The 14,027-nt window shown below is 33.4% G+C and overlaps 1 protein-coding gene across 1 annotated transcript in view; it reads right to left on the bottom strand.

Moving 5' to 3' along the window:
- Positions 1-1,957: 1,957 nt before the first annotated feature.
- Positions 1,958-14,027, bottom strand: part of CUL2 (cullin 2) — a gene marked incomplete at its 3' end in the record, with an annotated part of 43,728 nt that continues 31,658 nt past the window's right edge. The window contains exons 11-19 of the mRNA XM_010292190.1: positions 12,397-12,456; positions 11,874-12,002; positions 11,683-11,769; positions 11,016-11,168; positions 10,538-10,615; positions 6,787-6,853; positions 5,416-5,618; positions 2,782-2,883; positions 1,958-2,074 (exon numbers count right to left, since the gene is read on the bottom strand). Of these exons, the coding sequence (XP_010290492.1) occupies positions 1,958-2,074; positions 2,782-2,883; positions 5,416-5,618; positions 6,787-6,853; positions 10,538-10,615; positions 11,016-11,168; positions 11,683-11,769; positions 11,874-12,002; positions 12,397-12,456 (996 nt within the window). The remainder of the gene's footprint in view (positions 2,075-2,781; positions 2,884-5,415; positions 5,619-6,786; positions 6,854-10,537; positions 10,616-11,015; positions 11,169-11,682; positions 11,770-11,873; positions 12,003-12,396; positions 12,457-14,027) is intronic.

Genomic DNA, 14,027 nt, shown 5'->3' with positions numbered 1-14,027 from the left:
TAGCATGTATTTTATATATATTATATAAAATAGGTAAAAAATAGGTTAAAAACTACACAAAAACGTATCTCCCCACAATTTGCTCAATTTGCTCTAAAACATGGCAATAATTTCTGAAGTGCCTACGAGTACATCTATATGACAGACTGTAGAGAAGATACCTAACATTTTAAAGAATCAAGCTCAGGTCCCAGTAACAGTTTAACTGAGGTAGCATGGAGATTGGCACAAATTAATTCAGAGTGCAAAAAAGAAAGAAAAATTAAACCCTGGCGGATTTTTTTCTACTGCTTCACCTTATTGCTTGAGGTTTCACAATTTAAGCTCATTTAAGGCTATGTCAGGTCCCCACACTACACTGCAGCATAGATATCATTCTTTATAAGCCTAGCCTTCAGTTTTAAATGCTCTATTCCATCTAGGCTATAACTAGCATTCAAAATTGAGAACTAAAGACTAAATTATAAAGGGTATGATTTTCAAAATTGTCATAAATTTACTTAAAAGCTAAGGTAAAAAAACAATACAGGTGGATGTGGCTGGTGATAGATAAATGGAGCACAAACTTCACTCTCTACTTAGTTTCTAACTGAGTGACAATCAAAATATCCACCTTTCTTGCAAAGCATGAAAAAGCTCCTGATGTTAATAGACCATTCTCAGTGCATCCTGATTTAAACAAAGGAAGAAGCAACCAGAAAGGATTTTTTTGTTTCTGAAATATAAGAATTTGTAATCTATTCCACCCTTGTAAACTGGTCTCAAGCAAAGGACACTCTGAAAACTTTTTCTAAGAATTTGAGAATAGGGAGAAAAAAGTATTTTCAAAGATGAAACAGGGCTTGCCTACCATCTTCTAATTTTAACTGTAAATTCTTACAGAATTTATCATAATTGCATGGATGATTTAAGTAACAGGAAACCAAATAACCAAAGATTTTGAGAAGTAATCAGGACCTATGCTGCCTCATCTTTTAGATATTCAAAATCAGATTTCTTAAATTAAGCTTGCTTTCAGAATATTTGTGTACAAGCACTATTTCAATATCCAAAACCTTTAAGATGTCTCACATTGCCAGTTCTGGACTTAAATGCTCTCTTATTTTTTTTAGGAGACAAAAATTAAGTGGTGTGGTAAACTGGTTCCTCCATCACCACAAGACAGAAAACATATAGCAGATCTCAAAATGACTGAATGCCTCTCCACCTCCATGCTCAAAATGGTCCAATAAAGCAGGCATCTTTATTACCTCTCCCACCAGTCCATTCTGAGGCTATCCAGCAAGGCTCAAGAGACACAAGAACAAATTAAGACTGAAGGATGAACGCCTTAGAAGGCTGAGAAAACTAAAACTGGGAACTGGTGGGTAGGAGCAAAGGTTAGGTTGGAATAAGAAATACCATTAAGCAGGCAACTAGCACAGATGGGAAAGTAGGAGAAAAACAAAAGAAACAGTACTTCCTTCCCAGTCAGTCTGTCACACTTCACAGATCATTAATCTAGATCTAAAAAATCTAGACAACTGTACCACTTAATGGAAAAGGGAGATTAAGAAGTACATGTCTACATACTCAGACAACTTTAAAACATGAATTAGAATAAAATCACTATTAGAGCTCAAAATTAGCCAGGTGCTTCTGTGGAAACTTCATACCTAGAATATCCATACTGAGGTTTCCAATTGAACTTACAGCTCTGGCAATGATTCTTACAGGGTACAACATCTGTTGTAGTCGTACAGATGCACTTAATGCTTTAGGCTAAGACACATTTAACAAGACTGAGGGATCACAGCTAGTGCTCCAGTACTGCAGTTCAAAGTAGACTCCAACGAAATTCTCACTAATTTCACTGAAGTATTTGTTTTAACATGGGACAGTTTTGTGGTCAGATGTTTTACTCAACTATCCTGAAGATTTTTATCAAATCATGTTTAAGAAGAGGATTTCATCTTACCTCTTGGATAAGAGCGTTATGTCGCAACACTTTACGTGCTTTCATGATACGGACTATAGCAGCTTGAAGATACATTTTTCTGTCTTCATCTACAGCACTTCTGGTCTGTTCCATCTCCTGCGATATAGGAAGAACAGTAATGCTTAAAATATAAGATCAATAAACACTTTGTAAGAGTATCTTGAATCTATACTTTTTACTTTATTAAAAGTGGTCAATTAATACCAAAAATGTAGGTGAAGTTCAGTTCCAGGCAAAGTACTTCCATAAATCAAGATGAAGTTAAGAGAGAGACACACCCAACCAGCATTTTTGCTACAGAGAAAGGCAGGTGGAATTTACTATAATGTATTGCGTTTGGAAGCACAAACATCTCTTGTACAACATCTTATGTCTTAGGAGATGCGGAGGGAACATGTATTATCAACACTGAAGTTAGTTTTAGTTATGAAGGACACAAAACCATAGGAAAACAGATTGGTTCTGCTGTTCCTGGAATAAGTTGCTTTTATAAACACCACCAACAAAAAAGTCTCATTAGATAAGACAAGCTAAATGTCAATCCCATTTGGTACAAGAGGAATAGCTCTTGTTTACCTTTTTCTTCCTCTTCCTAATTTGCTATTACATCTTCTCTTGCCTATATTTTAAGTACACAAAAACTTGCAGTGCTTAAGCTTTAAACTTAAAGGATTTCTTTATGGTGATGCAAATCTTACACAGGGACACTTCTATCTGCTTACACCAAACTAATACAATAAATTCACTTTTAGAAAAGTAACCTTCCTAAGCTGTTCAAGCTAGAAACACCAAAGAATACTTGCCTGTGGTGTGTCTTTCTGCATTGATGTAGTAATTTTAAATTTTGTTCGTTTACTGCTGAAGTTCATATTTAATGAAAACGTAGACTCTGTCTCTATATCTTCCTGCAATAAAGAATCTTTTTAAAAAATCAGAAATGGTACAAGAAAATTATAACAATTTCCCTTGAAAAATCACAGTTAGGGACTTGCATAAATACAAACAATTTCAGCAGATTTGTAGTTGGAAATCCTAAAATGCCACTTGAAGCCCATCAATTGTTTAAGCTGCGTTTTGACTAACCTAGAAATCAAGTCTATTTCAGAAAACACTAGAAAGAACTCTGACATACATGAATATTGTTAACAAGTCAGTATGATTAAAGCAATTTCTGTTTTAATACTTTTACAGCTACCTTAGTTGCAAACACTCTCCATTTAAACTCATTTTCTGCCTTAAGAGAAAGTAGGATTTGCATTTATTTATGGCAGAACCTCAAAAGAGTGCACTGTTGCTTTCACAACTATTACTAATTTTGCCTTCCAGAACTTAAGGAAAAACATCTAAGCATTTTGTTATGTTACAGCAGGAACAGTTGACAAACTGAAACTTCTACAGTTCCTCATCTATCTGTACATTTCGAATTTTTTCCTGTCAGAATCTCAATTCTTTTCCACACATGTAAAAGTCCATTTTTTTCAATAAATGGTAACTATTCCCTGCAGCCCAAATACCTTTACATTCAACTAACACTGATGACCTGACCATCTTTGCAGTTTCCGGGTAAGAGTCTCTACAAGCATTACCAATTTCCAGCAGAATAAAGTTACTGGGCTGCTTAGACTTTGGAATCTTGCCAAATGATGGTTGCCTCAAGCACAAATACTGTAGTAAACATAGTCAATATTTATCTAAATATATACTCAAAGCAATATTAATTCTACTTTTATATTCTGCAACAAATATTCTTTATTATAATATTTTCTAATACCCAGGCATAGTATAGAACATTTAACATAAAATGGCAAATACCAAGAGCTTTAAGAAATATAAGCTAACATTAAATTTTAGCACTACTGTGCTTACATGGTTGAGTATAAACCAAAATAAATTGTGTGTTGTGCATGAATTCAAAAAGCATGATTCTAATGAACCAACAAAGATGTTGCCAAAAGTTTCTTTCTTTTTTTTTCTCTTTCAAAAAAACCAAAAAGCAAACATTTAATGCACTGTACTTTTCTGTGCTCGGACACAGGTAAAGAGAAGTTAGTGTATTTAATTTCACTGCTTAAGCCACTAAAGTTCACTGTCTTATTAAATAAGTAAGCTGACAGACTGTCTACAGATCAGCTTTCACATTGCTGGATGGAGTGCAAGGAAAACAGAGTTACCAGAGATGCTTGAATACAATAGCCTGCAAGTTAAAGAACCAGAAAATGCAGTGGCAAATGTTAAGAGGTAAAAGGGTTGGAAAGCTGTACTGTTCACTCTTCAATGACATATGCTTAAGGAAACTGGCCAAATCTTATACGACAGACAGAAATAAATGTAAAAACTTAAATAATGGGCAACTTTCTACGATTATGAAAAATCTCATTGTTTTCTGTACTAGCTCCCAATGTTATATTTCACCCATGGTTTAACAGACATCTTCCCAGCCACTGTTCCAACCTGAGCTCATTTCTAGATTTTGGAAGCATGTCTTATGCTTCAGCCAAGCATCAGATCTTCCTTTGTGATCTCACTTTCCATTTTTTAATATTTTCCTGGTTAAAAAAAAAAGCAGCTATCAGAGCAGCTTTGGATTTCTTCTTGCAAGTAAAGCGAACAGCTTGTCTCAGTTTCTTCTGCTTGATACTGTCTGAATAACTTGGGCTTTCTGGGCTAGTTGGAGGCACATTCTGAAGTTTGTATGGTATATGCACAGGCACTTCTGTAGTGTTTCTTAATAGACATTTGTGCCCTTCGCTGTATGGGAAAAAGAGTAACTGGTTTCATGTAGGTCGTACAGAAGTACGAGGCAGAGTCAGAAAGAGAACCTGTATCAACCATTGCCTTAACCACAAACAAAGCCCAGATATTACCAGAATTCCATGAAACTCATGGAATGATAGAGTTTGGCAAATTGCAGCAAAATTCCTCTCACACAAGCTCCCCTTGCTCCCTTTCCTCCTCCCTCCTCTTTCCTGTAATGTGTCAGCAAGGAAGAACGTGGCTGCTGTTACTTTCGGTCTTTTAATCCCACAAATATTTTTTTTTTAGGATCTCTGTAAGACCCTTTGGTTTATTACTCAGGCTCCTTCTTATGATCCAGTACAACTTTGAAAGTGGTATTTTTAAAGAGTATTCCCCTCCAACAGCAGTGAGTCTAAAGCCATATGGATGAAATGCAACAGAAACAATAAAGAGTCCCAGCATTATTACCTTTTCAGCATACCATGTTGCTACAGGCATATAGAGCAAACAAAGACAGTCTACTTCCTCCTGTCTCTTTCCTTATAAATACAGATTTATAACTGTTCACAAGGGTCAAGAATACAGTTCAGGGGGAAAAAAAAGGGCAAACAGTGGAAACTTTTACATTAAAAAAAGCCCTCAATAAATAGCAGAATCACAAGACTGAGAACATGAAACTTTTTTGTATCATTACTGCATACCTTGTCTGAGTCATGGTTGATCATTTTGACATCAAGTAAGGATTTGATGGTTTTTGTTAGTTCCTTCTCATTCATTTGTGTACTATCCTGAAGCTCCTTGTAACTTACAGTTTCACTGTTGTTGAAGGCAAGCAACACTGCCATTTGGTATGTTGTGACCATGGCTACATAAGGTTTGCACAAATAATTCATTTTTACTTCACCTGTAATGATACAAGTAGTATTTTATAAACTGATGGAATGTGCTGAAAAGTCATCTGAAGCCTAACTACTAGAGCTCCTTGTCCAGTAATTCAATTCACACCTGAGTATACATTTAACACTTGGGATGGGAACGTACGAACCGATATGAATTTACACATATAGAATGTGGTATGCAATAAAAATAACTGCGATTAACTATGAATACCAGAACAGTAGTGTTTTCAAGAATGAAGGAAACCTACAGTGTTGAATTTGAATAATGCAATATAATTTATAGTAAGTAAAAAAGGAAATTCCAAATAGCCTTAATGCACTGCAATGCATAAACTTCAATTATTAATAGCTTACACAGAATCACACGATAGTGATTACAGGGAAGTTGCTCTAAAAGAAGATTTAAAAACAAAATAAAAGACTTGTTCAGTAAAATTTTTTATAATATTCTTATATTCTTTAAATTCCCTTGTAATTTAAAGAAAAAAAAGCACTGAAGAAATCTGCCTGAAAGCAGATTCAGATTTTGTGTGTGAAGATGAGTGCAAGTTAATGGCAACCTTCTACTATCAGAACTAAATTTTTATTACATTATATTGTATGCTAGTCTGGTTTTCACCTCCACGTAACATGTTGTGGTGCTCAGTCATTAAAGCCTGACACTGAAAGCACATGAAAAAGAATACGATTAACTGATTCTTACTAATCTAAGCTACAATTTTATGTATCTCTTCCAAGATGTTTTTTAACACACATTTCTACATAGCAAATATAAACATAAGTAAATATATATGTATTTACTTAGATACTTACATATCTAAGTAAAATAGTATAATACGCATTCTTAAAATTATTTAATATTCAGCTAAGGGACATGATACCACAGAAGCAATTCCAGAGTAATTTTTATTAACTCAGCAGTTCTCCAGCACTGTTTTGTAGTTACGAATGTACAACTCTAGTTTTATAAATCACAGATAACATACGCAAGTTTACAAAACATAAATTTTGGAAATACTAAGCAGCCAATATTAAATTGATTTATAATGCAAAATAAGTCAGTTGACTTTATATGCAACATAATGTTCCAAATCCAAAGTCTGCTGCCATTTGAAAAGGACTTTTAAGATATAACTGTCAGTTGTATAGTTCAGCAAAGCACTTAATTTTTACCTGTACAAAGGTAATGTAACCAAGTAAGCTTCCTTCCACTAAAATGCTGACTGTAAAATAATTCAAACTGCAAAACAAAATGAACTTCAATTAGTCACACATATAACTACTTACAATAGTTTATTACCACACTACCACCCCAGTGAAGAAATACCAATTTTATGTTTACCATATTGGATGCCAACATTGCAGATCAATTCATGACAGCATTTACTTTTATGGTAAGATGGGTGATGGAGCGAACATCAGTCATTTACTGAACTACTTGAACATATTAACATATCACTTGATGACTAAATAAAAAAGATTGTTGACACATTCATAGTCTCAAAGCATAAAATAATGTAGTTCCAAAAGCAGGAATTTAAATTAATTTCTAGGAGGTTTTAGCAATCAATCTTACTAGGTTTTATTATTCTGTTCCTTCCAATTCCATATAAAAACAAGAGTATTTTTATTTTTTCACCTTGGTGAAATCATACTATATTCCATGGCTTTGATATCATATTTAAAATCAATTCAGAAAATCTATTTTACTGATTTTTTTTTTTAACAATGTCCTTTAAAAAACATAAACTTTTAGTTAACAGGTATTTCCCTGCAGTCAGCTACACATTGACTTTCACAATGAAATCTGATCTTACATTCCTGAATGTATTTTTAGGGGGAATTCAAAAAGAGAAAACTTGAAACAGTTTTTGCGACCTTTCAATATGGGTTTCAGGCTAGACACAACTACACAGTTTGCAAACATCTCAGAATCAAGACGCGACTACAAATCCTTGAATTTCTGGTGAAACCTTCCAAAACCTATTTTCACAAAGCAGCACACATTTATGATTTAGGAAGTAGCATTTCAAAGTTGTGCTGCCACCCAAAAGCATCCTAAATATATACATACATTATATACATACATATATTAAGCATATATTACAATACATACATTAAGCATCTCCTCAAAATCAGTATTTTAAAAATCTTATATGCAAAACTAGCATTAGTAGTAATGCTAATTTCTTCCTTCTTTTTTGATTTATACATGAATTTCTTGTCATTATGAGAAATGCTACATCAGTCATTCTGGAAAGCGTTTTCTCCTGATATTTAAATTATACACACACAAATATATAGCAAAAAAGGAATATGAAAAAAAAATACCTCTAAACAAGAAAAGGCCTTAAAAATAATTTTAAAATTCTTCACTCTAAGGAAGCTTTTGGTTTTGTGCAAGTCAAAATTAGCTATGCAGTTGAAATCTGGCCCTAAAGGGCACAAATCTGGCTACTGTAAGTAAGACCACTTTCCAGAAGACTCTAGGAATGCAATTCCTAGAAGTTTTTTTCCAAGCTATATTTAGGTACATTTAAATGTAATTTTCACCAACAGAGAATAAGAGAAGGAAGGGCATAAATGACCTGTGGACTGTGGTAAGAAAAATCAAATTTACAGAGAAGCAGCAAAATCATCTTGTTCTCATATTATATGCAATCCATCCATCCTGCCATTCCTGGAAACTAGCAAGCAGTGGAAAGAGAATAAGAAAAAGCCCTAGGGAAATGAAACGAAGCACTGGATTTTGAAGAACGAATAAAGATATTCCAGAATGTCTAAAAAAACCTTTTGAGGACATGGCTTTCAGCTTACTTATTCTGTGGGCTAAACTGATGCAGAAAAGTTACTCTGACAGGAAAGAAAGGAAGAATTTCTCCAAAGACTAAAGTAGAAGTTTATGGCAACATTTGTAAAAAGCAGATTTTATTTTAACATATGTAATATAAAAGTCTGATACTTTTGCTTGTAAGGAGAAATAAAAAAATGAGGATTTTTAGTAGCATTTTAAAAGCTATGGCATTCTCTTGGATGTCCTGAAATTTGGCTGAAAATCCAACAGAAAAATTAAAATATAAATTTGACCTTATTTCTATGTATTATCCCTATAGCCAAGATGAACAAATCAAACTGCATATATTGGCAAGTGCCTGCTAAACCTTCGTTTCCTTAGTTTTAGTATTTAAGCTTTGTGGGTTTTTTTAAGGATTAAGAAATTAAGAAATTTTGCTCTCCTACTTCCTATTTGAAAGAAACAAGAAAGTGTGGCTTGCAGACTAATCCTAATGTAAGGTCTATCTACTTTTTGTCAATGAAAAAAAAACTTAGGCAGACTCAAAGAACCTTTCCTTTAAATTGGAAATTGGATCAAAATTCCCTATACCCCATGTAGCCAATACTGTGCACATCAATTTGGTTTACGCTGATTCATCTGGCAGCTCGATTAATATAGAAGGAAAATACAAAAAGTGGGACTTTGACCTCTTTAAGAATCAGGTGTTTCTCCACCCACAAGCTTACATAGTATCAAACCCAGTATTTGTACACCATTCAAATAAATATATATTTATAGGAAGCTCCAGCAGTCTTGGAGGCTGAAAAAGTTGCTCAACAGTTTTCCCAGTTACAGAGGTACTCCTATACTTTGCATTGCAACTGCAAAATGTGTTTTTTCTTTCGAAATCCTGGCCAGAATCCTGAGAAAACTCTGTCTTCATGGGTCAAATAATCAAATTTGACAGTAAAGACAGACATTGTCAATTTTTCAGACTCCCCAAGGTCATGTTTTGTTTCCTTAGGGGATTATAAGTATAATTTAGAGCACTAATTCTAGCTAGGTGACACATGAATAAGTTTGCTCCTTTGAACTGGCAAAACAGTGAAGTTAGGCAAGCAACCCAGACTCTGAGCTGCTTCCGATACGCAAGCCCATTACAATTTTCCAACTGAGGCACAACTGACAATACTCCTATTTCAAACCCACAAAGAAAAGCAAAATGTCATCAAGCATCTTCTGTGGATCCCATAGTATGGGTTGGAAACTATTATAATTAATATATAATTATACTAAAAGCAAGTGCCATTTAATACAGCAGAAATAAAAGCAGAATAAATAGTTCTAATACTCAGTAGTAATACATGAAAAAGCTCCTTCACAACAGCAGCAGACATTTGCTATTATAATTTAGATCAGATAGCAATTTAAGATATAAAAACTGCTTAAAAAATCTGTTATGTCCAATAATATGAAATTTTCATTGCCTAAAATGTACTTCAGCATTAAACACATTTTAGCAAAGATCAACACACATATTCTGTATTCTAACACAAACATTGTACAGATAACATTTAGAACACAGTAACATAATCAAAAGTAGTACGATATTCCACCTCTACAAAGCAGAAATAATCACATAAAAAGAGAATATTTGGCCAAAGTAAAACCTTTACTGCTTTGAGAATTTGCAAAATTAGCTTTAAAGAAGTTTGCATGAAGCTTGATTTTGAATGGCTTCTGTGAAATATGGGACAAGAAATCTTTATCTGCACTTCAATCTGCTATTAAACCTGTTCAGATTTAATATTGGAAACAAAATCTTCTTTTACCTAAATATTAGGAATTGGTTTTAAAGTTAAGAACCAACCCATTTCATCTGATTGCATTTATTAGTATCTCTCTCATCAATCACAAAGTGTAGAAGAGAATTGTCAAAAATAATGAAAAGCTATGCAACTACATACATAAATTCAGTATATCATTCATGCGACCTTTCCAAATTTCATATGGAGTGGAAAAAGGATAGCTATGATTTACAAACAAATTGAAGCAGCTCAGGTTTTTCTCTGTTAAGAGTGATCATCTTTTGTTTGGAGTTGTTTTTACATTTTACACATATTTACAAGAAGCCTCCTACTAACCTACCATCTGTACACTTTTTTCCAGTTCCTGAGGAATTGCAAATGTCGAAGAAGGAGCCTGAGTTAGAGGCCATGCACCAGCCTAAAGGTATCAAGAAAAATAAAAGTATTAACATTTTCATACAATATTTACATTAAGAAAAAAACCCAGCACTATTGAACACATCTATAGTGTATATTATGCTTTAGGACATTCAATTTAGACCAGAAGTTTTACTGCTCATTTTTTAATACTCATTATGCACACCCCACTGAGGTATTAACTCAAAACAAGAACACAAGGCATTTTACATCACTATTGTTTAGTGTGTTAGCAGGTTAATTTTAAAAAGAAAAAAACAGAAAATAAATTATTTCATAATGATCACAAGGTGTCAGTTTCCGTATGAGAAGTATTCATAGTTAGAAAAATTGTTCACTTGTTATCAAAACATAGGAATTAAGTACACATAACTCAATAGTAATAAAACATACATTAGTACCTGTAGAACATATATCTGAAAACTAATTCCCAAATCTATAATTGTGTCCTGGTTTTTGATAAAGTTGTTGAATTTGTTGTTGAGATCAGCACTAACACTCATGTCTGTATACATTCGATGGAGCTTGCTGGTAAATTCATAACCACAGGCTTGCTGTGAAGAAATATTGTTAACAGGTTTCACAGTGAAAACAGTACTTATTATATAAACTATGCACGTTCACTACTAAAATATTAAAATCTAGTCAGCAGAAACATTGTTATAATATTTACAGAGAACACTAGTTACAACAGAAAACAAACAATATGAAAGAAAATTATCAGATTTATCTTAGTTTCACTTTCTATACATTGATTTATATGAACAATGTTATTGTGTAAAACTGAAAGAGCTAGTTTATGAAAGTCCTTGGTACTTTTATAAGGTAAATACAAATTATTTGAACACACTTAATAAAAATACCCAAAACCTCATAAAAATCTCAAATGCCTATCTTATACTGGGCCATATATCTTTCGTAGACTACCTAGAAATTAAGTCTTTCCTTTCAGGTATTGGAAACAGGTTCTACTGATGGCTCAGTTATCTCTGGCACCCTCTGCTGCTCCCTCTCAACATTACATACTCCTATGTTTGCTTATTCTGCATTAGAAGAATATTACATTACCTTCAGTTTATTAATCATGGCTTCTTCAGAATCCATAGACATAGACAAACCATGAATTAATCTTTTTGCCAACATTCTGGCATAGAACTGCATAAAAAAAACCAGATATGAGCATTTTTAAAAGCATAACCACATTCTTCAGGTATACTTTAAATGCAGCATTTTAACATTTACTGGATATCAAAAGTTACCTTTTGGAATACATCTTTGTCATCAATGTATTTGAAAACAGTAATGAAACTTGTAAGTTTGTCTTCTACTTCATTCTCTGTCATTCCTTTTGCTGATTTCTTCAACAAGTTGTCACAGTACTTGGCCAGCTCAAGTTAAAAAAAGAAAAAAACAAACACAAACCTACTTGTCAAGCTTGAGAACAAATGTATGCCAAGGTATTCCAAACTTCTACACAAAAGTTAAGGCATGAAATCAGTCACAGTCTATAGCCTCACGTTCTATTACAAAGGGTGTATTCATAGGCGAACAATACATACTACATCCACAGCAAATACAAATTCTGAATCAAATATTACAGCTGCATCAATTTTACACACCCACAAAACGTGTATGCAGGTTAACTTATTTATTACTCCTGAAATACACATCTGAGGCTGCCTTAGTGTGAGAAATTGCTATTCATGTGATGGACCCTATGCCAATTCATTTCGCAGTTACAAAAAAGTATTATTACTTTCTACAATAATATATATCACTTACCAACTCAGGTGCTTTGCAGATTGACTTGGGCTCCCTATAGTTAACTACTGATGTCAAAGCCTACATAGCAAAGAGAAAAAATGTACATTTCTTAAAACTTTTTCATTCATGAAATTTGAAGAACTTGAAAAAATGTTCAGGGCAAAAACCATCCAAGACCCTATAAAACTGAACTACACAAAAGTGGACCAGAAAAGAAGCAATGAATGAAAGGGTTTGAATTGCTGCTCTGTGAGAATTTGTGTTTTGAACATTTTTACATTGAGATTTAAGTAAAAGTGGAAAGAATATAGGAACCGCAGTTATTTGCAGAAAGCAGAAGAACAAATTAAGCTCTGATTAGAAACTTAAATGGAAAAGCATGAACATTTCGGTATACAGCACTATGTATGGTCCAAAAGTATGGATCAAGAGCAGCTTACATCAACAGCATGGATCTTGAACTGAAAAACATAGATAGGGTGCTCACAACAGTAAGAAAGGAAAGATCTTTTGTTTGTTGGATTTTTTGACAGACTAAAAATAGACAAAAAATATTGTTGAAAGAGGAAATTCAAAGCAGTGCAATACAAAAAATATGGGAGCTGAAGAAAACCTGAATATAAGGAAAAAGAAAAGGAAGGAGATAATGGCAGTTTAGAATTGGAAATTATAAAAACAGTTATCAGGATCATCAATATTAGTTTCTACACTACGTATCACATTTAAATTAAATTTTAAACTACTAGTGAACCAAAAATATTGCACGACCAACGTTCCTAGGAATTATAGTTCCTTCTATGGAAGGAAAACATTATTTTTGTTATTACAAATAAGAATTTACAGCAACTCTTTTGTACAATGCCTCAACATTCCAATACTTGATAATAGGTCCCTAGAATCCCTGTGAGAAAGGAATGCATGACTTGACAAGAAATAGGAAACTCTTTGAAGTTTAGAGCACTCTTTTGCAATAATACTTGGAGGCAAAAATAGCAGTTTTGATACCCACGCTGAAAAACTGACAGCAGATTAAGATTTTAAATACTTATTGGGATAAAGACCACTGAAGTGAAGAACTGATGCATTTAAGGAAAAAGTACATTGCCTATGTGCCAGCAAATACAGTTGTCAATCTCTCATTACTCCACCTTCTGGTACATGACATTAATTGCAATTGAAACAAAAATGTATTAGGACACTGAAATAAATATTTGTTTTAAAATACTAACTAATTATTTTCTCAATATCACAAATACAGATGGGTAACAACTATTTATATTATTACTGGTATCCTCATCATTATGTCTTTCCAGATTAACCTTGGCTGAAATTTATCAAAGCTCACACTATCACCTTAACTACAAACTGCAATTCCTGTAAACACCACAAACGAGCAGTGAAATGTATGCATGCATCCTATGACAGGAAATTATAGACAGGAAAAAGATACAAGCATATATGGGAAAGAGCAGGAAATTAACAAATGAATTAGATAAAAAGTACTTTTTTGAGAAGCAATCACTCAACCCCTCAAGAGCCGTGGCATGTTTTGCAGAATTTAATAATAATGCTAATCATATAGTTATTAACAATACTAAATTATAGCAATTAGAACAGTTATCTTAAGTACCTTCATGGCTATGCATTTC

The sequence above is a fragment of the Phaethon lepturus genome, unplaced genomic scaffold, assembly GCF_000687285.1.
Source record: "Phaethon lepturus isolate BGI_N335 unplaced genomic scaffold, ASM68728v1 scaffold11508, whole genome shotgun sequence".
NCBI lineage: Eukaryota > Metazoa > Chordata > Aves > Phaethontiformes > Phaethontidae > Phaethon > Phaethon lepturus.
The sequence above is the reverse complement of the archived record's forward strand: the minus strand, read 5'-3'. Positions and strand labels throughout refer to the sequence as shown.